The following is a 23,726-nucleotide window of genomic DNA, read 5'->3' as shown; positions in this document are numbered from 1 at the left end:
ACAACTTATCACAACTTATTACGTTTTGATTGTAAAACTTTAAAATAAAAAAAATACACATAAGGATGAAATATGTGCATGAAATTTTACAAACAAGGCCAAAATTCGTGTAAATTGAAAACATGTTTTGTTATAGAAAAAAAATAACTACAATAACCCTCCCATATAACTTGATTTTCCCGTTTTTTGTAATTTGACAGATTCATATTTACTGTAATTAGTATTCGAAACGAAATTGACTTTATAGCTGTCGGCCACCATTGCTAGTACCAACCACTAGTGTCTTCCTTTTATCTACAAGGACTTCGCCGCCCTGGGCTCCTAAGTGTATGAAAGTATGGCACGGAGCGACGGCGCCGAATACCCATATTTACACAAAGAATTTTAGAGCGCCCGCCGCGGGATTCGAACCGGCGACCTCTGGATTGTGAGTCCAGTGCGCGGTCCGATTGATCCACACGGGCGGGACTAGTATTCATTGCATTCAATTTTTAGTAAATGTTGTAACAATTTTTTTGAATGTTATTATTTTTCAGCATTGATTTAAGAAAATTGTAAATTGAAATTTTTCACGCTATCCGCGAAATCGTGCAAATTTAGTTACCCTTTAAATTTTGTAATGAGCGACTTAAACCTAAAAAATATTTTCAATGGCCTAACTAAGTTTAGTAACTTTAAATAAAATGCGTTTGAGTTTAAAGGGATTCGGAAAGGTCAGTTTCACAGTTTTTATTCAATTAAAATCGATTTCCTACCTCTACTGATGGCTTAGTACGCATAATATAACTGTTATTAGGGTTAAACAAACTTTAGTCGACTTATAAATTTTCATACATCTTACATCCTTCCTTTCACCTCTTGGCTGGTTTTGTTGATATCAATTCAAACAAATCTATAGAACGTATCATCAACAATTTCCGTTTTAAACAAAATTGTCATTTTATGCCAATGCAATTTTTTTTATCTCGTCAACAGTACGTTTTTTTGTAAAATTGCGTTTTTAACATTAAATACATACAATGATAAATTTGGCAGAAAAATACAATTTTAAATTCCTTGATATCATGTGCTCATACTATTAGGGAAAGAGGAAATTTCCTTCATTGTGGGTGCAATCCGTTCCATAAAGGAAAACTGTTGAACGTGTACACAACCGCCTTCGCCTTGCAATTTCTCTCGAGCAGTAAAAACGCCGTGAAGTGGAAAAATGGAGGAGCCAACACACACCGTCTCACACACACACAAACACCACAAAGCATCACATGTTGTACGGACATTAATTTTAATTTTCCTTGTTTTTTTTCCCCCTTTCGCTCTTTCTCGCACAACCACTCTTATCTAGGTTACGATTGGGTCGGCTGGCGCAATGATTCACTCGGCTGGGCCGGAAAGCCGGTCGAGATGGTGTTCGAGTTCGACACGGTGCGGAACTTTAGCGCCATGGTCCTGCACACCAACAACATGTTCAGCAAGGACGTTCAGGTGAGTTTTCCTCCAAACACAGAGAAGTGGGAGAAAGAAAAAAAAAAGGTTCAAAGTCGTCGTCGTCACACGTTTCCACTTGTTTGGTGGGGTTGCGGGGGTGAATTGGACAAATGCTTACAAAAGCACTGGAGTTGTGCGCACACACACACACGTGGAGAGGCACAAGAAAGTCCACAACCTTTGTGCCGTGTGCTGGCCCCGGGAGGCCTTCACAAGGACCGCCACTGCCACTCTGTAGTAAAGCCCCTGGTTCCGAAGCAGGATTACGTGGAAAGCGCCTCTTGTTTTTTTTTTCTTTTGTTTTTTCACTTGCCTTGCACACACACACACACACGTTGCGAGAGAAAGAGGATAATTCCAGGTGTACTTTTGCGCCCGGAAGTTGCATACAGGGTCATGACCATTTGAGAGATTAACTTGTGATTAAAATTGTACAATTTCTGATGGAAATCCTCTGGGAAAGAAGAAAATTGAGGCACTTCTGGTCTCTGTTTTAGGCTGTAACGAAAGCTATAAGTTTTTTAAAAAAATATTTTTTTTTGCAGATTCCTTGTTTTTGATTGAATTTTATCTTTCCTAAACACATGTATAGAATGCGTATAGGGTAGAGTGTTCAATTTCCCGGGGTAACAAAATTCCCGGGAAATTTGAAATTTATCAAAAATTGTACTGATCCTGGGTATGATACATGTTTTGCAACAAAATTGTTTATAATAGCAACTTAAATGGTCAAAATTGGTGGGTTTGTGAAAAACATGCAACTTCAAGAAAATAAATAAATTTTCTAATAAACTGTCTTCTTAATAATACAATGAATAGTAATTTTTTTGTTAAGGTTTTATTTTTTTAATCACTAAAACCATAAAATTGCTTTTGAATTTGTCTCTGTGACCAATTTGAAACAATATGGTACACACTAAGATTTGTTTTACCGAATTCGGTAGTTGAAAAATCAGTTGGATTTTTTACCGAATTCGGTAGTTTACAGTTACCCAAACTGTGTTCAGTATATGACAATTCGGTAAAATTTGCCGTATTTGGTAAAACAATCGAAGTGTGTACCGAATAATATTGAGATCATGAATAAATAGATAAGCAATGAATTGACTTTAAAAATCTTTATTTTACTTAGAATACAATTTTTCTTTTTAAATTTTCAATGACCAACCCGAGCAGACGGAAATAACTTGGGAAGGTCAGTTTTTGATATTGTGAGAAGATCGAAATATGTTATTGGGATGATCGGATTAGTTGTTAAAATAACAAAAATCAATAACAAAGATTTGTTCGAAGAATAACTTAAACTGTTATTATGTTGTTATTGCAATAACAAACCAATAACACAGAAGGAATCATGAAGGAATAACAAGATTTGTTATTTTGTGCGGAGAGGTGGAGCAGCATAATAACAAAAAATGTTATTGAACTGGTATGTCTCCATAACAAAAAAAGTTATTGTTTTGGTTTATTTGTAATTTGCAAATAAACCTGCAGTTGCCATAACTCCTCTGTACTAGCCAGGGCTGCAGAGTCGGGTACCTCCAAGCGACTTTGAATCCATACTTTGAAGACAACTCCGACTCTTGATGCAGGATATGTCGTCAACGACGACTTTAGCTCTCCAAAAATACCCGACTTCACAGATTCCGACTCCAAGTAAAAGTTGCTGAAAATTAGATGAATCCGATGCAGTCTCCGAGGTCACACTCCAGCTCGAACTTCAACGTCAGCTCCGACTTCCTGGCTCTGTGAAAATAATAACAGTTTTTGTTATTCACACTTCCAAAATTCTCAATAAATAAATCAATTCCGTTAGGGAATATAACAAAATAAAAAAAAAGAACTCTCAAAAGTTAATTTATCGGATTAATTTTAGCTTGAAACCCCATTTCATGGTGAAATAATGACCCCGATGAAATTGGTCAAAATTATTTCATAGTTCTAGCCAATTTTAGTAAAATCCCTTAGGGGGTATATCAAATAATTAAAAAAATCAACTTTCAAAATTTCAACTTTTTAGAATAATTTTAGCTTAAGGACCCCATTTCATGGCCAAAATAATGACCCTGACGAAATTGGTCAAAATTATCCCATAGTTCTAACCATTTTAAACAAAGTCCTTTAGGGGGTATATCAAATAATTAAAAAAATCAACTTTCAAAATTTCAACTTTTTAGAATAATTTTAGCTTAAGGACCCCATTTCATGGCCAAAATAATGACCCTGACGAAATTGTTCAAAATTATCCCATAGTTCTAACCATTTTAAACTAAGTCCTTTAGGGGGTATATCAAATAATTAAAAAAATCAACTTTCAAAATTTCAACTTTTTAGAATAATTTTAGCTTAAGGACCCCATTTCATGGCCAAAATAATGACCCTGCCGAAATTGGTCAAAATTATCCCATAGTTCTAACCATTTTAAACTAAGTCCTTTAGGGGGTATATCAAATAATTAAAAAAATCAAATTTCAAAATTTCAACTTTTTAGAATAATTTAGCTTAAGGACCCCATTTCATGACCAAAATAATGATCCCGACGAAATTGGTAAAAATTATCCCATAGTTCTAGCCAATTTTAACAAAGTCCCTTAGGGGGTATTATATCAAATAATTAAAAAAATCAACTTTCAAAATTTCAACTTTTAAGAATAATTTTAGCTTAAGGACCCCATTTCATGGCCAAAATAATGACCCCGACGAAATTGGTCAAAATTATCCCATAGTTCTAGCCAATTTTAACAAAGTCCCTTAGGGGGTATATCAAATAATAAAAAAAATCAACTTTCAAAATTTTTAACTTTTTAGAATAATTTTAGCTTAAGGACCCCATTTCATGACCAAAATAATGACCCCGACGAAATTGGTCAAAATTATCCCATAGTTCTAGCCAATTTTAACAAAGTCCCTTAGGGGGTATATCAAATAATTAAAAAAATCAACTTTCAAAATTTCAACTTTTTAGAATAATTTTAGCTTAAGGACCCCATTTCATGGCCAAAATAATGACCCCGACGAAATTGGTCAAAATTATCCCATAGTTCTAGCCAATTTTAGCAAAGTCCCTTAGGGGGTATATCAAATAATTTAAAAAATCAACTTCCAAAATTTCAACTTTTTAGAATAATTTTAGCTTAAGGACCCCATTTCATGGCCAAAATAATGACCCTGACGAAATTGGTCAAAATTATCCCATAGTTCTAGCCAATTTTAACAAAGTCCCTTAGGGGGTATATCAAATAATTAAAAAAATCAACATTCAAAATTTCAACTTTTTCGAATAATTTAAGCTTAAGGACCCCATTTCATGGCCAAAATAATGACCCTGACGAAATTGGTCAAAATTATCCCATAGTTCTAACCATTTTAAACTAAGTCCTTTAGGGAGTATATCAAATAATTAAAAAAATCAAATTTCAAAATTTCAACTTTTTAGAATAATTTAGCTTAAGGACCCCATTTCATGACCAAAATAATGATCCCGACGAAATTGGTAAAAATTATCCCATAGTTCTAGCCAATTTTAACAAAGTCCCTTAGGGGGTATATCAAATAATTAAAAAAATCAACTTTCAAAATTTCAACTTTTTAGAATAATTTTAGCTTAATGACCCCGACGAAATTGGTCAAAATTATCCCATAGTTCTAGCCAATTTTAACAAAGTCCCTTAGGGGGTATATCAAATAATTAAAAAAATCAACTTTCAAAATTTCAACTTTTTAGAATAATTTTAGCTTAAGGACCCCATTTCATGGCCAAAATAATGACCCCGACGAAATTGGTAAAAATTATCCCATAGTTCTAGCCAATTTTAGCAAAGTCCCTTAGGGGGTATATCAAATAATTTAAAAAATCAACTTCCAAAATTTCAACTTTTTAGAATAATTTTAGCTTAAGGACCCCATTTCATGGCCAAAATAATGACCCTGACGAAATTGGTCAAAATTATCCCATAGTTCTAACCATTTTAAACTAAGTCCTTTAGGGGGTATATCAAATAATTAAAAAAATCAACTTCCAAAATTTCAACTTTTTAGAATAATTTAAGCTTAAGGGTGCACAGCAACCAAAGAAGTTGTTGTCTTCTTATTCCAAAATTGTCAAACTTACGGACCCAATCCTGCAAGAATCTGATTGTAAAAATAGTCAAACTTTATTGTAAATAACTACGAAGACAGTAATTTAGGGGATGAATAAAAAAATATATCGATAGTTCCCGTAGTTTTGAAAATATTAAAATATCTGTAACAGAATTCTGGGTGCAAAAGCTATGGTTGATGTGTACCGTTAAGGACCCCATTTCATGGCCAAAATAATGACCCTGACGAAATTGGTCAAAATTATCCCATAGTTCTAACCATTTTAAACTAAGTCCTTTAGGGAGTATATCAAATAATTAAAAAAATCAAATTTCAAAATTTCAACTTTTTAGAATAATTTAGCTTAAGGACCCCATTTCATGACCAAAATAATGATCCCGACGAAATTGGTAAAAATTATCCCATAGTTCTAGCCAATTTTAACAAAGTCCCTTAGGGGGTATTTCAAATAATTAAAAAAAATCAACTTTCAAAATTTCAACTTTTTAGAATAATTTTAGCTTAAGAACCCCATTTCATGACCAAAATAATGACTCCGACGAAATTGGTCAAAATTATCCCATAGTTCTAGCCAATTTTAACAAAGTCCCTTAGGGGGTATATCAAATAATTAAAAAAATCAACTTTCAAAATTTCAACTTTTTAGAATAATTTTAGCTTAAGGACCCCATTTCATGGCCAAAATAATGACCCCGACGAAATTGGTCAAAATTATCCCATAGTTCTAGCCAATTTTAGCAAAGTCTCTTAGGGGGTATATCAAATAATTAAAAAAATCAACTTCCAAAATTTCAACTTTTTAGAATAATTTTAGCTTAAGGACCCCATTTCATGGCCAAAATATTGACCCCGACGAAATTAGACAAAATTATCCCAAAGATCTAAACATATTTAACAAAAGAAAAAATAATAACAGATTGTGTTATGGACACTTAGAAACTTTTCCATTTGTGCGATTTGTTGTAATTTTATTTCTATGTCAGTATACCGAACGAATAACAAATTTTGTTATTAGGAGAGTTTTTGAAATGTATCACATTTCCTCTTATTGGCGTGTTATTAAACATTTTCAATATAATATCACTTCAATACCAAATTTTGTTATTTTATCAGAAACTGTTATTATTTTTTCTTCTTGAAGTTGAACTTCAGGTTAAAATAATAACACTTTTTGTTATTTTAACAGGATTTGTTATTGAAATATTATTAATTTTGTTATTACCGTCTGCCCGGGAACAAATAAACAAGGTATCCTTTGAAATAAACCATAACATGAAATTTTCAGGCGAACTGAAAAAAAAACAATAAGAGTACATTGAATTGGATAAAATAAAATTGAGTTCTTAAATTATTTTTTATTGAATTGAAAAAATGTGCCAAAAAGTTAAGAAAATGTATAATTTTGCTAGAATTTCGGGAATTCCCGAGAAACGGAAAATATTTTTATTCGGGAACTCTCGAGATTTTTTTCCGGGACGGGAAATTGGATGCTCTAGTTTAGGGTCTTCAAATTATTTTTTTCGATCTGCAAGATTTTGTGTAAAACCAGAAAAACAGTATACCCAGTTAAACAATGTATCGTTCAACTCGGAGAAATTTTAATTTTTTTTGGTATTTATTAGGGTCAGACCAATGACTTAAAATGCTCACTAAATTTGAATTAATTTCAAAAATCTCTGTGCTTTATATGTAGCTAAAATCTGTTTCAGATGTTGAATCAAATGTGTTTTTATCGCGCATTAAATTTATTTCTATTTTCTTTCAATAATATTTTAAATGTTAATCCCATTTTATTAATTCAATAAAGTGTAATAATTAAAATTTAAAAATCAAGGCAAGGAGAAAACAATATCTAAATAATCTAGCTATCTAAAGTTTAAATAATATTAAGTGATCCAAAAATTGTTTAGTTTGGATTTTACAAGCTAAATTTTATCATTATTTTAAGTCGGAAACAAACATTTTAGTTAATATTGTTGTTAGTCATGCTACAATCAAAAATTTGCAAAATATCCATGAATTTGTAAAAAACAATCCCCAAGCTAAAAACCAGAAAAAAATTAAATTTGAGAACATTTTGCAAATTTTCGGCAGTAGCATAACTGACAAAAACTTTACTTTTAAAAAAAAGTTTAAGGTCCTATTTGATTAGAATACAAAAACAAACCACAAATCAGAAAAAAATCATGGATTAATGCAAATTTTCGATGGAAGCATAAATTTAAATTATTTTTTATTTAAATATTAGAGATTTAACAATATTTCTTTCTTTAGCTTTTTCAAAAAAGGGAATGGAAGCCAAATTTTATTTTGAGGCTTAAACATTACATTGATGCATATGTCACTTTTCAATGATTTTACACTTATAGTCTTCTGTTGATTCTTACCAGAATCAACGGAAATTTATAATGGAGGATACTTTTTAAAGAGCACCAATATGAACGGTAAAAAATTTTGAAACTTGAGATTAAAGTTTTATGAAAATTTAGAATAAATGATTTAAATACGTTTCACTAAAACACACATATAGGATCATCTTTATAAACCGCAATTTTTGTACTTCCCCTTCTTCCACCCTCTTATGGGGTTACATACATGTAAATCGACAAAAAAAGTCAGAAGTTGGTGTTTGCACACACTTAATTTTATTCGAAATCTGTTATCAGGGCATAACAATATACATTTTCATCTATTATCAAAACAAATTTGAAGCCGTTTGGTTGCATCATTGCCGAGATACAGCTATTTTAAGTAAGCAGTTTCGGCAAATGGGTGCCACGATATCTCAACACAGCTTTGACCAAATCGGCTAAAAATGTTGGTGAAGACTCGTTAAACCGGTCTTGTGAGCATGACAAAGACCGATTTTCAAAAACTCAATTTATAAAAATTATAAAATTATTTTTAATGTTTTCATATAACCTCTTAACATGCCTAAAAGCCAGGAAAAAAAGAAAGTTTGTTTCTAAAAACAAAATGACAAATGAAGTATAACCATCGAGTTACAGATTTTAGTAAATTTTCTTGCGTTTTTTTATAAATTGAGTCATTTAAAAATATGTTCAATATTTGTGAAATTCTTTTGTTCAATAATGCAAAAAAGTTTTTTTTTGTGAAAATACATTTTATAAACAACAGATTTTTTGATCAATATTAAATACATGGCTTGACATATCATTAATTCTGCCCTCCGCTCCCCAACTTGACCTTAGCCAAAATCAAGAGGCATAAAATTAAAAAAATATTTGCAGCGCCTTGAATAAATTTTTGAATTTCGAGTGTTGTAAAAATTTACCCCCATCAACTTTTAGTTTTTTCTACAATTGCTTCATTTTTATCATATATGACGGGAGCAATTCTCCCCGAATTCCAGAAATGGATTTTATTTGTATTTTTTTTAATTTGAAATGACACATCACAAAGTTGACGTACTTTACAAAATATGAGCACAATTTATAATGCAAATCCTTTTCCACCAAAAGGGCATGCCATAACCTTATAAATCAATAATCCTTCAAAGCATATTATCCTACACGTCTTAGTGCCAAATGGTGCAGAATCGTGAATTCTTGATGACCCTCTCAGCTCAACCATTGCGAACACAATCCCAAACGTCCAAGGATCGATAAAAGATTATCGTTTTAATGGGGGGGAAACTTATTAATTATGAGAAAATAAATGGAACACAAAATACAAACGCGCTCCGCAATAAGAAGCTTATGATTTAGCGCTAAAGAGAGAAGAGAAGAAAAAAAAACATCTTCATAGTTGGTGCCAATCCTTGGCGCGTTCAGACACAAGGATCGAGAGCCAGAGAGATAAGTCCTTTTGCTGCTGCATCACTGATAAAAATTGAGCTGAGTTTCCCCCAGCTTGACGAGGGATGGTGAAGCGGAAAATTAGCACTAAAGCGAACGCGTTTCAGCGGGAAAATGTCATCTTATTATATATCTTTAAGTGCTTTTTCGCTCTAATTTGCTCTTTCGGAGTTTTCTTTTTGCGAAATTAAGAAGAGGAAGAAGAAGAAAAAAAAATCTTTTATCGGGTTTTATTGGGTGGGTGGTGTTTGGGGGGGTGGGTTGAGTGAGATGTGAGCCACCCTAATTTAAGGACGTGGGGAGGGATGTTTGCGCTTTTCCAACCGGGGTGGCCACTTTTAATCCGAAGTCGGGGAAGAGAAGAAAAAATTAAACGCTCGTAAAGTGGTTCTTCGATTGGACAAACAGTCCCGGGTGTGTGAGTGTGTGAGTGTTGGAGGGAAGGACTTTTATGCCACCCCGGAAACGGATTGTATTGCTGGCAACGTTGAAGAAGGGGGACACGTGGACCACTAGTTGGCTGTTGTTGTCGAGCGAGCAGCAAGTTGGACTTTTATTGACCCATCACGTGTCTAGAGTTTGAGATTTAGTGAATCGTAATTAGCCAGAGGATGATTGTTTGTTCACTACTTTAGCTTTTATCGTTGGCTTCGTGGTAATTGGAGTCGTTTTGAAAAGAATGATTTTACTGATTTCAAAGCTGTTGCATTTAACTCAGCAGATTTTGTATGAGATTTTTTCAAAACTTGATAAATACTGCATCTTTGTAATATTTCATCATATTTTTATTTTTGTTTTGATAAAATAATCTTGTTGAATGGTTTAAGTTTTAAATCTCAATATTGAAGAGAAACTGTCCGAGTCCTTCCTATATTCCCTGTAACAAGGGATCCCTCTGTGCTCGTTTTACTGACCAATAACTTGAGGGCAAACAGACCATTTCAGCGCGATATTAGTCATAAATCTTCAATATCACAGCGCAAACTAACCCTCAACTCTCCTCTTCTCCTTCTCGTTCAAGGTGTTTCTCCACGCGAAGGTCTTCTTCAGCATCGGCGGGCAGCACTTTAGCGGGGAGCCGGTCCACTTCTCGTACATGCCGGATACGATAATGGAGAACGCTCGTGATGTCACGATCAAGTTGCATCACCGCATCGGCCGGTACATCCAGATTCACCTCTACTTTGCGATGCGCTGGATCATGCTCAGCGAAATATCCTTCACTTCCAGTAAGTACCTAGTGCGGGTTGTTGTTGTTATTGCCTCATGGCGTGAGTTGCCCCTGCTGGGAGCGAAGCGCCAACCAACCGCGTTTCGTGTCCGGTCTCGGAGTGGTGCTCTGCCCCATATGGCTCGTGCGGGATTAGACCACCGACTGTGGGGGGTTATTAATTTCTGATGCTGTTCGTTTTGATATATTAGTGGTAATGGAATTAAATGAGTTATGAAGACATTTTTTGCATTTTATTTTTGAAAAAATACTGCTCAAAGTTTTTAATATGTAAATTTTGTCAATTTTGTCAATTTTGTCAATTTTGTCAATTTTGTCAATTTTGTCAATTTTGTCAATTTTGTCAATTTTGTCAATTTTGTCAATTTTGTCAATTTTGTCAATTTTGTCAATTTTGTCAATTTTGTCAATTTTGTCAATTTTGACAATTTTGACAATTTTGTCAATTTTGTCAATTTTGTCAATTTTGTCAATTTTGTCAATTTTGTCAATTTTGTCAATTTTGTCAATTTTGTCAATTTTGTCAATTTTGTCAATTTTGTCAATTTTGTCAATTTTGTCAATTTTGTCAATTTTGTCAATTTTGTCAATTTTGTCAATTTTGTCAATTTTGTCAATTTTGTCAATTTTGTCAATTTTGTCATATTTGTCATATTTGTCATATTTGTCAATTTTGTCAATTTTGTCAATTTTGTCAATTTTGTCAATTTGGACAATTTTGACAATTTTGACAATTTTGACAATTTTGACAATTTTGACAATTTTGATAATTTTGACAATTTTGACAATTTTGACAATTTTGACAATTTTGACAATTTTGACAATTTTGACAATTTTGACAATTTTGACAATTTTGACAATTTTGACAATTTTGACAATTTTGACAATTTTGACAATTTTGACAATTTTGACAATTTTGACAATTTTGACAATTTTGACAATTTTGACAATTTTGACAATTTTGACAATTTTGACAATTTTGACAATTTTGACAATTTTGACAATTTTGACAATTTTGACAATTTTGACAATTTTGACAATTTTTGAAATTTATTCATCTTATGTAATTTATGTGATTTATGTAATTTATGTAATTTATATAATTTATGTAATTTATGTAATTTATGTAATTTATGTGATTTATGTAATTTATGTAATTTATGTAATTTATATAATTTATGTAATTTATGTAATTTATGTAATTTATGTAATTTATGATATTTATGTAATCTATGTTATTTATGTAATTTATGTAATTTATGTAATTTATGTAATTTATGTAATTTATGTAATTTATGTAATTTATGTAATTTATGTAATTTATGTGATTTATGTAATTTATGTAATTTTTGTAATTTATGTAATTTATGTAATTTATGTAATTTATGTTAATTATGTTATTTATGTTATTTATTTAATTTATGTAATTTATGTAATTTATGTTATTTATGTAATTTATGTAATTTATGTAATTTATGTAATTTATGTAATTCATGTAATTTATGTAATTTATGTAATTTATGTTAATTATGTTATTTATGTAATTTATTTAATTTATGTAATTTATGTTATTTATGTAATTTATGTAATTTATGTAATTTATGTAATTTATTGTGGCAGTGCGTGGCCGAATGGTTACGCTGTCCGCTTTGTAAGCGGATGATTCTGGGTTCGATTCCCATCTGCTGCAACCTTCCATCGGATGAGGAAGTAAAATGTCGGTCCCAGCCTTGGTTGTTAGGCCGTTAAGTCATTCCAGGTGTAGGAGTCGTCTCCATATGCCATAAGTACAAACAACACACCAAACCAAGCCTACTCCGGTGGAATCGCTGGCGGCGGTTGGACTCGCAATCCGAAGGTCGTCAGTTCAAACACTGGGGTGGAAGGTTCCTTGGAGTAGAAAGAGGTTTGGGTGCTCTCCCCATTCAAGCCTTCTTCGGACTCCTAGGTTCGAGCAGAAACTTGCAATAGAGACCACAAAAGACCCGGGGGTCGTTAATGTGGATGGTCTGATTTTTTTTTATGTAATTTATGTAATTTATGTAATTTATGTAATTTATGTAATTTATGTAATTTATGTAATTTATGTAATTTATGTAATTTATGTAATTTATGTAATTTATGTAATTTATGTAATTCATGTAATTTATGTAATTTAAGTTATGTATGTAATTTATGTTATTTATGTTTGGTAGAAATTTATTTATGTCTTAGAAAGTTTTTTTTATTAGCTAAATACATTTAACGATAAAAATATTAACTTTCCATAGAATCCAGATTTCAAATGTATTTGACAAGGATTTTTTGGAATGGTCTTACAGGATTTTCTTAATTTTTTTTTTAAATTTTACTCATAACTTCGAACCGATTGCATGTTTCGAATTGCCATTTGTAAAATTATAGCAAAGGAATACACAAATTTGTTAAATTGAAATGGTAAATACCCAAATCTGTGTGATAAGTTTATCCTTAACTGAAGAATACCTCTTCCTTCTCACTAATTCCATCATTTAACATTTCATGCACCAATAAAGCTCCGACTTTCAGATATTTTCAAAGAAACCGCTTCCTGTCCTCGGTACCTTGCATCACGCGGGTGCGACTTTGTGTCGTCCTCCTCCTTCGCAGATAGCAGATCAGAATACATTTTAATAAGAAAATGACGTCCAGCGGAAAATAATGACGAGCGGAGGAGCCAGGCGGAGAATTGCTTGTGGTCGATTCGCCGCCACCGTAAGTAGCTTATGGAATTGCAAATGAGACTGAGCGCTGCAATGCCGGCTTTGAACCACCCTCAGTTGAAGTGAGGGGGGAAAGGGGGACACAATAAAGAACTATGTTTCATTATGCTGCTCGCGCTGGCGGGGGCCAAAGTTCGCCACCGTGCCGTGGCCATTTCTTGCGGGTGGGCCTCACGGCAAAATTCTAGAAAAAAAAAACGAGAAGAGATCCGCAATGGTTGATAACCTATCCGAACTTGTACAGTGGAATCTTGATAGTTTGACAAATGCGTAACACGCTGAATAGAACAAGAAAAAATTTAACCAATTAATTTGGCATTAGTCTTTGTCAAACAGTAAGGGTTCTACTGTAGCCAACTTGAACAGTTGCAATGGAGAAGCTCTTGAAGCTGGTTGCCACTTGTACCCACAGAAATAGATATACTTGACATCAGGTATCGCACCACACACCCTGAAGTGAAATGATAGTGGAAAAGAAGCAGAAGCAGAGGTGAAGCTCCCTCTCGAAACAAACAGCAGATGACAGAGATCGGCGGTCGTGAACTCTCTAGCCTGGTTGGTGGGTTGGAGGGAGCGTGGGAGATTGGACGCCTAATGGCAAGGTAAACATTCTTCAGGATGGTTGATTTCGAGTGTGGCAAAGGATCAAGTTCGGTTCAAGTGTGACTGTTGTTGCCTTCGGAGGTGTCCGTCTGCTCATCGAAAAATACTTTTGAGGTGTTTTGTTTGGTCAGCTGGGAAAATTGTTGTATTTTGATTAAAGATTGTTCTCGAGCTGATCTCTCATTTGAAATTGTTTTCTTTTCTAGCAAAACAATGTAAATGGGCCGAAGCCAAAGTGTAAACAAAGAGTCTATCCTGCTCACGTCGGTTGATGTTTACATTAGGAACGAGCAGGATAGACTTTTTGTTTACACTTCGGCTTCGGCCCTATTGCAATGTTTTGCTAGTTTTATAGTTCAGATGAGTCTTGTCTCACGTTTAATTGACTGAGCATTTTTATCGATAGCAACCTGAATAATTCCAATTGATGAAAAATTAAAATTTTATTCGCATGCAAGCTATGATACTTAACATAGTCTTCCTGCGATTTTTGACTATCTTTAAGATACTAAATTTTGATATAAAGCTTATTTTCTATGAATGAAATTCTAATGAAAAAGAAACGTTCATTAGCGCAAAGCTGTCCCACCTGAAATCCAGCTGGAATGTTTAGTGGATGTGACGAATACAAACTTGAATAAAATAGTAAATTCGTCCTATCCCATATTTGCAAAAGTTTTGTGCTTCTACTATACTTGTTACACGTAGTAAAACTTGCTCAAGCGCCTTTTAGGAAAAACTTTAAATTTAAGTTGTTCATTTTCAACAACCATTTTATAGAAAATAAAGAACGAAAGTCCAGACTCAATTATCCAATGTTTCGATTATCCGAAAATCGATTATCCGAAGGTTTGTATGAAACTTCGGATAATCAAATCATGATCAATTTTTTTTTGTTGTAACATCAAATTTAACTTCTACTACCCCATTTGAGTCAAATTTGATAAGTTGATTGCCTATTATGTAACAATATGCATTTTTATTTCAATATTTCCGCCATCCTGGATATTGGCCGCCATTCTGGATTTATTTTTTCCAAATCAGTTTACCGTAATTAAGGGGTCATATTTAAGGTCAGCAATTATACATTTGAAAGTAAAGTAAATCTTTCCCAGTTCCTGAGGGGAACACCCTTGAAGAGTATCGGGGCCGGCATTTACAAAGCGGATTCAGTGGCAGTTTCATTCTCAACTTAATGTTAACATGTTACGGTTAATGTTAACATTCCATAGGTCGCCTCCCTAAGGTGTCGTGATAAGGTCCAGTTTGTGACGATACACTACCTTCCCTTTACTAAGCAATCGATTCCAGAAGGGAAAAGTTCACCAGTTGTGTTGGTCCGAGCCGGGATTTGAACCCCGATCTACCGCTTACGAGGCGGAAGCGTTACCACTGGGCTACGTGGCTCGGTCAACATTTGATAGCGAAAAAAATAAATGCGAGAAAACTTGTCAATCACAAACAACATTAGGACGTTGCAAATATTTTCCTAAGTTCATGTGCCCCCTTTCTCAAAAAAACTTTTTTTTTTCAAAAAATTTCATAATTTTCATGGAAATATCTGAAGTCTGAAGTGTTTTTTGTCAATTTGAAATGCATTTGGGTCATTCCTTCCCAAGTGACCACGCGTCCAACATCGACCTTCACCAAATCTGCTCATATTTGGCATGGGGGTTGTTTTTGCCCCAAAAACAAAGAATCCCAAGTTTGGTGACATTTGGTCCACCCCCGCGCCCGTGGCACCCCCCTCTTTTTCTGTGATTTTTGAAAAACCTCATTTTTGAAATACATTTTTCTAAGAGAACCCTTTGTACGAGCACTTACGGGAAAACTGACAATTGCAATCGATTGCTAAGAGTTTTTTACATTAAATTCAATCAAAACCTCAGGGTAAATTGGATATTTCTTGAGATATCACATTTTTAAGTTGGAAAGCCCTGTATTGCATAGCAAATGTTTTACTTAACCATCAATTTTCAACAGTACATTGCGTTAGAGAATAGTAGGCCTTGAAATTTGAAGATTTTTTAAAATTTCGTAGCGGAAGTAAGTGAATGTGAAATTAAATGAAATTGAATTCATGTCTGTATGTATGTATGCATTGTATGTATGTATTTGAAACCCCGTCTTGGCAAGACTTGGCGTGGTTCACGGATAAATGAAAATGACAAAAGATTTGATTTTGAGCGCATCAACCGGAATTGCCAAGTATTATGGCCTCAGAAGCTATCCTGTAAATATGAGGCCATTTGGTTAAGGTTTTAAACCTAAATTAGTGAGTCAAATTTTGACCTGAAGAATTTTTGGAGATTTTTAGGCAAAATTTAAAAACATGCCCAAAACATTAACCTGTATCATGCAGGGATCAATTCCTAGCGCTTTGCGATGTTCTATACAAATTTATTCCCCGGAAAATCTTTAAGAAACTTTGATAGCGTTTTGGGAAACTTTGTCGAAGAAGATGTAAGAAGTGAAAATTCCTCATACTAAATAGATTGAAGTTACAATAAAAAGGACCCGCTAAACCTTAACCAATTGAGGTCATATTTACAGGTTAGCTACATACATGAATTCAATTTCATTTAATTTCACATTCACTTACTTCCGCTACGAAATTTTAAAAAATCTTCAAATTTCAAGGCCTACTATGCTCGCAATGTACTGTTGAAAATTGATGGTTAAGTAAAACATTTGCTATGCAATACAGGGCTTTCCAACTTAAAAATGTGATATCTCAAGAAATATCCAATTTACCCTGAGGTTTTGATTGAATTTAATATAAAAAAACTCTCAGCAATCGATTGCAATTGTCAGTTTTCCCGTAAGTGCTCGTACAAAGGGTTAAAAATGCATTTTAAAACTTAAATCGCAAAATGTTCATATCTGGCAACACTGTACGTAAATTTTGAGTACGCCATTCGATTCTACGTCAAAAAATCTTCAAATTTGCATACCCAAAAGTTGACTTTTTGTAAACTTTTCTCTTAGAAAAATGTATTTCAAAAATGAGGTTTTTCAAAAATCACAGAAAAAGAGGGGGGTGCTACGGGCGCGGGGGTGGACCAAATGTCACCAAACTTGGGATTCTTTGTTTTTGGGGCAAAAACAACTCCCATGCCAAATATGAGCAGATTTGGTGAAGGTCGATGTTGGACGCGTGGTCACTTGGGAAGGAATGACCCATTTTCAAACTGTTAAAAAAATATTTTTTTAAAATTTAGCTTTTCTGAAGTTTTTTTTGTCGAGAAATAAACATACAAGAACATTTAAAAAGGTATCATCGGATTATCTAAATCAGGCCTGCCCAACGTCCGGCCCGCGACGGCATTTCAAAATAATTCTATGACTGGCCTTTAAGGCTGTTAATGAATATTCGAAAAATAAATAAAGAATCTTTATTTTAAAAAATAAGCTTTAGATCAAATTTTTACATATTTTAACTAAAAATTAAATGAAAGAATTTAGATTTTTTAGCTATAGCAATGTTTTTGTTTAAAATTAAAAAAATCTTTATGTTTGAATTAAATTTTTATCATTTCTATATTGATGTTTTCAGGATTAAACTGAAACCTGGGAGAAGAAAATATAATTATCAATTTCGTAAAATTGTGAAACATACGATAAAAAACCTGGATTGTTGAAAGAATAATTCTACTATTGATTTCATACTATTTTGAATGTTTTTACTTAAAATTTTAGTTTTTTTCTGTTTTGAGGCATTTTATTCAAATTGTTTTTTTAAATAAATGAGTAAGCAAAAAATAATGTAGTTTTCAGAAAACTAGAAAATTATTTCAGTAAAAAAATTGTTAGGAAAAAGCTTAAAAAGCAAATTAATTATACAGATAACAAAGTTCGCAGCAAATATTTTTGAATTATTGAAAAATGTCTCAAAATGAGTCAAGAAATTCAGCCAAAAAATGTTTTTAAAAATAAGCTTCAAACGTTTGAAGAAATTCGAAGAAGATAGTTGCATAAAAGTGCACAATAACGTAAGAATTGTTATTTTTGTAAAGAAGATTTGAAGCCAAATTTCGTTTAAATAAATTATAATGATGCCTGATTGATTTTTTTTAAATATATTTTTCATTATTAATCAAATGAATCAAAAAACACATTAAAAAAAATATCTTATTATCCAAATAAATTAATCTTATTTGCAACACTTGTTTTTTTTGCTAATTTTAAAAGGATCTGATGAAAATAATGTTAAGATTTTTTTTTACATTTTGAACTATTATCAAACATTAGTTCCAGCCCGCCACTGCTTCAGAAAAATCAGAACTGGCCCGCAGGGCCAAAAGGTTGGGCACCCCTGACCTAAATTAAAAAAATACATCATAAATGAATATATTTATTTTTACTTTTTTCCATCCAAACATTTTAAACCATTTTTAAACTCAGAAGAATCTCCTTCAACCTCACTTTCTTTATTCCAATGAACCCCGTCCATTAATCATCCCGAAAACCATGGTTTGCTTTGACACGCTCGCTCATACACAAACACGTGAATAAATTAAACATTGTAAATTATGGAAAACTGTCACATCACACACACGTGGAACGAACAAAAAAAAAAATGCAAAGAAAGGATTTTCCCGCTGCTGGCTTGGCGCTTCCCAGCCAATGCCGACTAGATGGCAAGATGGTGTTGTGTTGCTCTGCCTAAAGGCTTGACTGGCACACGACCAGGCTGTTTAGTGGTGTACATCTGCGAAAAATGGCCCAGCAATTAATATTTGTATCTCGGGGATGGTCTTTAAAAATCAGGGATGATCAATTTTTTTTTTGTAATTTAAAACTCAAGTTATCCTTATTCTTCTCAATTCAAAAAACAAAAAAAATTAAGACAGTTTTGAAAATATTAACGATCAACCAACAAATCATCAAACGCAATTACTTCAAGATGGTTGCAATGGGAAGATAAATAGAAATGCAAAAAACCGTTTGAAAAATTAACCATGCGGCAAAATAAACAAATTTCGAAGGAAACCACACACCAACAACACACGTTTTCCGTTAAAACTCTGCTTAAACATCACGAGAGAGAAAGAGATGATGAAGTGTTGAACAGTTCGCGATGGTTCAAATAATTAACGGGGACCGACCGCAGCGTTTTTCGCACTGAACTGAACTGTCTGGTTGCATTTTCGCGCGTTTTCAATGGTGCTTGGAGATATTTCACACAGCAAAACCCATAACTCACAACTGGCACTGTGGGGCTGTAAGCATGTTTGTTTACCATTTGACTTTTACGGCCCGTTTGAGTTTGTGGTTTTCACCGAGACTCAATTAGCAGTAGCATCAACCGGAAGTGGCATCTCGCACAAGCCACGAGGGGGAGGCGACGGACCGAAACTGTCCACGCTGGGTAAATTAACCATATTTTCTAAAATTTTCTCTCGTTTCTACTTGCAGCTCCGGTGATGGGCAACTTCTCGGACGAGGAAGTGAACGGAAATTCAATCTCGCAGGAAAATTCTATCGAATATCCGCTGCAACGAGATGAAGTTCAGACGGCCAACAAGGGCGAGCGGAACCACGTGACACAGAGTAAGTGTAGCGAGATGACTCGTTTTGGGGGTGCTCTTTGATGTTTGAAAGATGAAATACTTTTTTCTTGGAAGAATACGAACAAAAATAAAGACAACTGGAGACTTGAATATCACAAAGATTTAAAATAGTATTGAAGATATGTTTAATTGAAAAAGACAAAAAGACAAAAAGACAAAAAGACAAAAAGACAAAAAGACAAAAAGACAAAAAGACAAAAAGACAAAAAGACAAAAAGACAAAAAGACAAAAAGACAAAAAGACAAAAAGACAAAAAGACAAAAAGACAAAAAGACAAAAAGACAAAAAGACAAAAAGACAAAAAGACAAAAAGACAAAAAGACAAAAAGACAAAAAGACAAAAAGACAAAAAGACAAAAAGACAAAAAGACAAAAAGACAAAAAGACAAAAAGACAAAAAGACAAAAAGACAAAAAGACAAAAAGACAAAAAGACAAAAAGACAAAAAGACAAAAAGACAAAAAGACAAAAAGACAAAAAGACAAAAAGACAAAAAGACAAACAGACAAAAAGACAAAAAGACAAAAAGACAAAAAGACAAAAAGACAAAAAGACAAAAAGACAAAAAGACAAAAAGACAAAAAGACAAAAAGACAAAAAGACAAAAAGACAAAAAGACAAAAGACAAAAAGACAAAAAGACAAAAAAGACAAAAAGACAAAAAGACAAAAAGACAAAAAGACAAAAAGACAAAAAGACAAAAAGACAAAAAGACAAAAAGACAAAAAGACAAAAAGACAAAAAGACAAAAAGACAAAAAGACAAAAAGACAAAAAGACAAAAAGACAAAAAGACAAAAAGACAAAAAGACAAAAAGACAAAAAGACAAAAAGACATTTACGAAAAAAAAGAAACAAACGTTTGAATCATTGAAATCTTTTGAATCTTTTTTATCTTTTGAATCTTTTGAATCTTTTGAATCTTTTGAATCTTTTGAATCTTTTGAATCTTTTGAATCTTTTGAATCTTTTGAATCTTTTGAATCTTTTGAATCTTTTGAATCTTTTGAATCTTTTGAATCTTTTGAATTTTTTTAATCTTTTGAATCTTTTGAATCTTTTGAATCTTTTGAATCTTTTGAATCTCTGAATCTTTTGAATCTTTTGAATCTTTTGAATCTTTTGAATCTTTTGAATCTTTTGAATCTTTTGAATCTCCCCTATGGCCCCAAGTTTATTAGCATAACTTAAGCCAGTACAGTTCCTGCTCCTTCACAGCAACACTTTCATCAATCAAATATTCACCGCCTGGATGACTAAATATTGACAGTATAATAATTGCAATTTAACTACCCCTTTTGAAGTCATTGGCCGCAAAGTGGGTCCCCGGAGAGTTGGCCCTGGCGTTCTGCTGGCCAGAGTCAGTGCTCTCTGTCCGGTAGTCTGGACGGCGCAAAGATCAAATATCTTACACTAATTTGCATTTATTATGCACATCATCAATTATTCAAATTATCACATACTTTGCACTTCGCCAACCCCGGAACGAGAAGATCGAACTGCAGTCTAAAACTATGTGCAAAATGTGCAGGTTGGTCAACCTGTTTCCAGGAACAGGGATAGCTTGCCCTCTCTCTAGTTGATGAACGATTCATTAAAGCCTTAGGAGGGACATGATGCAAGCTCATCGTTCCTGAGAGCAACAGAACGTAACATGAGAGGGCAGCGCAGTAAACATTTCCAATCAATAATGAAACGAAACCCGACGAAGGCTTCAACCTTCCTGAAGTTGGCAGGAGGTGCTTGTTGGATGAAAAATATCCTTGGATGATATTTAAAACTATCATGCACCTGACTCGTTGGCATAACTCCAACAGCAAAAGGAGGAGCAATATTCCCCCGTCCGACATAAGCTGCTTGTTGTCACTTCAAGTGCGAGAATCTGCCTTCCGTTCCGGGCACGGAGGGAAACGGTTTCACTTATTTTGCCTGCTAAGTATTCATCGATATTAACGGTTATTAGCAATTTAAATTAATTTCAATCACGCTCCAACCCGGTCGATCCCATCAAGAATAACCGTTGTCTTCCCTTTTCTCCGTACTCCTTCTTGCAGTAATTTCGCCGAAGCCGATCGATCAGGAACCGGAGCCGCACTTTGTCGGTGTCATCATCGCCGTGCTGACCACCATCATCCTGCTGCTGATCGCCATCATCATGTTCATCGTGGCGCGGAACAAGCGAACGCGGACGGCGGCGGTGCTGGACGCGTTGCAGCACAATCTGCATACCGACAGTCTGGGCATCGACAAGCGGCTCAACAGTAACTTTAAGGTGAGTTTGAAGGTGATTTTGTGAGAAATTTGCTGGACTTGTTTAACGCGTGACGAAGACACAGTTTGACAATATTATTAAATATTGATTGAAAAATTTACCAAACAACCATTAATCAGCCAAACAAAGTTCTTAAAAACTTTTAAATCTAATTAGGCCGTTGCAAATATTTTTTAAAGTTTATGTCCCTCGACTTTGACCAAAGTCGAGGGGGGGGGGGGGGGTGTATGATGATACACCTGTCCAGTTGTTTTGCCATCATTAGTTTCCAAAATATCTAAGTATTGACGAAAATTTTATTTTTTGCGGTGCTGTAGGGTAGAGTAGTCATCAATGAGACACGGGGAACAATGATAAAATGGCTCTCACAAGTCGTAGTTTCAACCAATCAGGCTCATATTTGGGGGAAAGGTGTGTCTACTGGATACACGTCTGCCATATTAGTGGCTTTGGTTATGGACGCTCCCTTGAAAAGTAATTCATAAATGTTTGATTCTGGGGTGTAAAAGTAAATTATGGACAAAAATTACTTTTTCGCTCGTAGGCTGCCATTTACACCAAAACTAATATTTCTTCAAATTTCTTTCGACGTTCCATAGGGATTAAGTTGGGCTACAATGTCCTTTCATTAGATTTGGCCAAAATTTAGAATAAACTCAGAATCCAGGGCTGTCTCATTGTTCCCCACTCATTTCAGCCCATGGGTAACAATGAGACACTTTGATTTTTCTTCAATAAACTTTTCAAAATCGATGGAAATCTTTCAAAACATGAATTAAAAGTGATTTTTGGCATATTTATAGAGTTTAAACTTCATTAAACCAAAAATACAAAGTTATTTGGTATGAATATATGGATTTTACAAAATTGAAATACTTTTTAGTGTAACTTTTGTTATTAAAAGTTTCATGTTGGCAAAATTGCTCTAAAATGTTCAAGGCAAGTCACCTGCAATGGAACAATACAAAAACATGATGTTTTGCTAGAAAAATGTTGATTTTCGTAGAGTGTCTCATTGTTCCCCACCTGTCTCATTGTTCCTGCCAAGTGCGTCTACAATGAGACAGTTGAATAACTCTGGCTGTAGATGTCGGATCGATCTCATATTTTTGTCAATGTTAGAACACATTAAAAGAATGATAATGCAACTAAAAGCTCATTAAAACATGCTGATGAAAAAATCAGAAAAATCGTTGAAAGTTGAAAACCAAAAGTGTCTCATTGATGACTACCCTACCCTACATTGGAATTTCATAAAAATGCAAAATATTTTAAAACAAGCCCAAACATGCAAAATGTGATTATCAATGCAGAAAAATGCATTTTAGATTGTTTTCAGTTGATTAGACTTCTATTTTCATGGAAATTTTGAATTTTTTTTTGGAAAAATATTTTTTTGCCCCTGATTTTTAGATTAATTTTGAAGGGGGGGAGGTGGGCAACATAAACTTTGAAAAATATTCGCAACGGCCTTAAAAAAATGGTATACTCCTTAGGCCGATGCAAACATTTAAAAAAGTTTTTGTCCCTCGGCCCTGGCCGAGGTCAAGGGAGGGTGCAAAAAAATAAAAAAATATATAAAAATTTAAATAACAAGCCATAGTCTTCACATTTAAATGAAAAAAGTGTTTTAAAATGCATTTTACACTAGTTCAGTTGTTTTGCAATCATTAGTTTTCAAAAAATCTAAGATCTGACAAAAACAAAAATTGTATTGATAAAAAAGATTTTGCATCGAAAATTTTCAAAAAATCTTAAGATTTTTTAATAAACCCAAACATGCTAAAAATGATTTTAAACGCAGAAGAATGTATTTTAATTTGATTTCAGCTGGTTGCACTTGAATTTTCATTGAAATATTGAAGTTTATTGTAAAAATATTTTTTTTGCCCCCTGATTTTT

General features: G+C 33.5%; 1 protein-coding gene across 2 annotated transcripts in view; it reads left to right on the top strand.

The window, feature by feature from the left end:
- The window catches only part of LOC120421982 (discoidin domain-containing receptor tyrosine kinase B), a 527,019-nt gene that overhangs the window by 397,847 nt on the left and 105,446 nt on the right, over positions 1–23,726 (top strand). For both annotated transcript variants that reach the window (XM_039585292.2, XM_039585291.2), the window contains exons 7-10: positions 1,343–1,482; positions 10,426–10,633; positions 19,398–19,532; positions 21,607–21,824. In XM_039585292.2, the coding sequence (XP_039441226.1) occupies positions 1,343–1,482; positions 10,426–10,633; positions 19,398–19,532; positions 21,607–21,824 (701 nt within the window). The remainder of the gene's footprint in view (positions 1–1,342; positions 1,483–10,425; positions 10,634–19,397; positions 19,533–21,606; positions 21,825–23,726) is intronic.

Source organism: Culex pipiens, chromosome 2, assembly GCF_016801865.2.
Source record: "Culex pipiens pallens isolate TS chromosome 2, TS_CPP_V2, whole genome shotgun sequence".
Lineage (NCBI taxonomy): Eukaryota > Metazoa > Arthropoda > Insecta > Diptera > Culicidae > Culex > Culex pipiens.
Note: the sequence above shows the minus strand (reverse complement) of the source record. Positions and strands in the feature narration are given on the sequence as shown.